The 2,624-nt window shown below is 39.6% G+C and overlaps 1 protein-coding gene across 1 annotated transcript; it reads right to left on the bottom strand.

Moving 5' to 3' along the window:
* Positions 1-597: 597 nt before the first annotated feature.
* LOC121940409 (receptor-type tyrosine-protein phosphatase beta-like) lies at positions 598-2,058 on the bottom strand (the record flags this gene model as incomplete). The annotated part of the gene is made up of 4 exons (XM_042483188.1): positions 598-695; positions 780-981; positions 1,508-1,566; positions 1,792-2,058. Coding segments are annotated over 4 exons (626 nt in total), but the record flags the coding sequence as incomplete, so codon positions are not given.
* Between the last annotated feature and the right edge of the window lie 566 nt (positions 2,059-2,624).

The raw sequence follows: 2,624 nt of genomic DNA, 5'->3' as shown, positions 1-2,624 counted from the left end.
GTGTAAGCTTTTCACAACGCAACTGCAAATAGTTTAATTGGCTGTGTTTACTTTAACTCTTGGACGGATTTGGAATAAAACTAAGAGAATAAATACACTTTTAAACACTTTTAAACTTAAACTCTGTAAGCTGCTGTAAACACAGTACATGTGAGTATTTGAAGATGCTCAACACATAAATAGGAATGCACAAATTGTGAAATTCTGGTATGATACTGATTTTGTTGTTGTTTATTTTGTTTTTGTTGCTGTTTATTCCCCTCTTTGATAAAGCACAATTTCAATTTTACACATTCTTGGAACAACCTTTAAAATAACCTTCTTTGACATGAAAAACATCTTTTTGTTACATATAATTTATCATAATTTATTGTATTGCTGTGAAAACATCAACACTTTCACTTTTGAACACCTGTGTTTATTCAGGAAGCTGATGGTCATTTAAACCATTTCTTTAAATAAAGTCAGTAGACAGCGAGTAGATTTGGTTAATTAGCTGCACTAAGAAACAAAATGCTGCACAAAGACCTTGAAGTCCTGAATAAATGTCCTGTAAGTCTTGACAGTGTGTGTAAGTTTAAAGTCACGAGCACGCACCTCATAGTGGTCCACGTCTCCGGGGGCGGGGCTCCAGGTGACAGTCAGATCACCTGTGCCTGCGTTGCCGAGCGACAGGTTTCCAACAGCTGCTGGAACTGAGGGGAAACAAAACTTTACCTGCAATTTCATTTTAAAGTAAAGTAAAATAAATAACACTCGTCTCTTGGTTTCTGACTCACAGGTGCGTCCATCGGTGGAGACGCTGCTGACATAGTCCCCGCTCCACGTTTCCACGGTGACAGTGTAGAGTCTCCCCGGCGACAGAGAGGAGAAGACGCACTCGTGTCCAGTGGAGACACTCTTGTTTTGCAGAACGCTGTTGTTGTAACTGATCAGAACCACGTAACGGTCCAGATCTCCAGCTGCGTTACGCCAGTACACCTGAACACGCAACACAGGAGAAACGACGAAAATACCGACTGTATGTAAAATACACTCAAACAAATAATAATACTTTTGACTATAAATGCAATGTTAATTAACATAAACTTGATTTTAAAGTTTATTTTCTCTGGAAATAAGCTCAACATAACTAAACAAGCAAACAAAAAAAACTTTGTCTCCATTTCCTCTCAAATTAAAATTTATATTAAGAAACTCAAAAAGATTAAAACTCAGGTCTGCAACCTATTTTGGATCCCAAGACTAATTTGTGGGGTCATAAGATTATTTGTGGGGTTAATTTTTCTTTTTTTCTTTTGTAAAATGTCACTACTTTAAAATACAAAGTGCATGAATAAAAACTTCAAACACTTGTGGTTCTGTTTGGAGGAACGTTGAAGTTTTCACTTTATCACAAGAACTTACACAAGATATTGATGAGGAAGTAAAGTGATGTATATTTCACTGTGAAAAACACTGTGATAAATGATTAAAATGTTAGTTATGAAATAGCTGATAAACACACCTTGAGAAAGCCGTCTCTTGCAGAGTGGACAGCTGTTGGGTTTTGCACAGTGGCAGGTTCTGTGAGACAAATATACACAAAATATCAACGTACACGTTTCAAATCTTCACTCACAGTTTGGTGTTGAGTTATTTAGCTTTTTAAATCCGGTGCAGGAAATGTTATTGTAAACTAAATACATACCCCCCAAACAAATGAGCTTAAAAACTGACTGAAATGTAAATGATAGCAAAATAAAGTGCAAAATGTAAAGACGGATGCACATAAATGTCAAACATCCGTACGTGTTCGTGCTTGAACTGTGGTGGCGTTCTCCAGGTTGCCGCTCCTTGTCACTATGACAACCGAGTACAGTTTCCCGGCAACCAGCGAGCTGAAGGACCACTCAGGCGGGGAGGAGCGGGACACCACCCGTGTGTGGACGGTCCGACCCCTGTCCTGAAGACGGACCACATAGTTTTCCACCACACCCACCGCCGGGCGCCAGGACACCTGCAGAGCGTCTGACATCCCACCGTTAGCAACGGTTACCTCGGAGACCGCTGCCGGGGCTGAAAGATGACAGAAGTTAGAAAAGAGGAAAAAATCTTTTCAGTTTTCTATACAAACAGCTCAAGATGCTTTTAAAGAAATTCAACCTACTTTATCCAACTATGTTTTTTCCAATTATCTTCTATTTAATTATCATACTAATCATATTTATGGTTGCACTATTTATTTATTTACTGTCATGTGGCTGTGTGTTTGGACTGTGCAAAGTGAATTCCTAGTCCTAAAATATTCACCGTCAAATTTCCAAACCCAAAGAAGAGAGACTAAAATCCATCCAAAAAATTTGAATTTCCAGAAAGGTGCTTTTGGACGGCATTGGTTCTCTGTCCAGAACGTCTTTAGTTCCACCTATCGACCAATAGGAGGTCATCGGAGGCATATGGGGGCGGGGCTTGTTTTTGTTTTCGCCAACCTGAGTGCTGATTGGTTGGCAGGTGAACACACAAACACACACAGTCTGTCCCGAAAATAACTGGGACATTATTTAGGAACACAATAGGTGCTTTCAACAGGAATGTGTGTGTGTGTGTGTGTGTGTGTGTGTGTGTGTGTGTGTGTGTGTGTG

Source organism: Plectropomus leopardus, unplaced genomic scaffold, assembly GCF_008729295.1.
Source record: "Plectropomus leopardus isolate mb unplaced genomic scaffold, YSFRI_Pleo_2.0 unplaced_scaffold8626, whole genome shotgun sequence".
NCBI classification, from domain to species: domain Eukaryota; kingdom Metazoa; phylum Chordata; class Actinopteri; order Perciformes; family Serranidae; genus Plectropomus; species Plectropomus leopardus.
The sequence above is the reverse complement of the archived record's forward strand: the minus strand, read 5'-3'. Positions and strand labels throughout refer to the sequence as shown.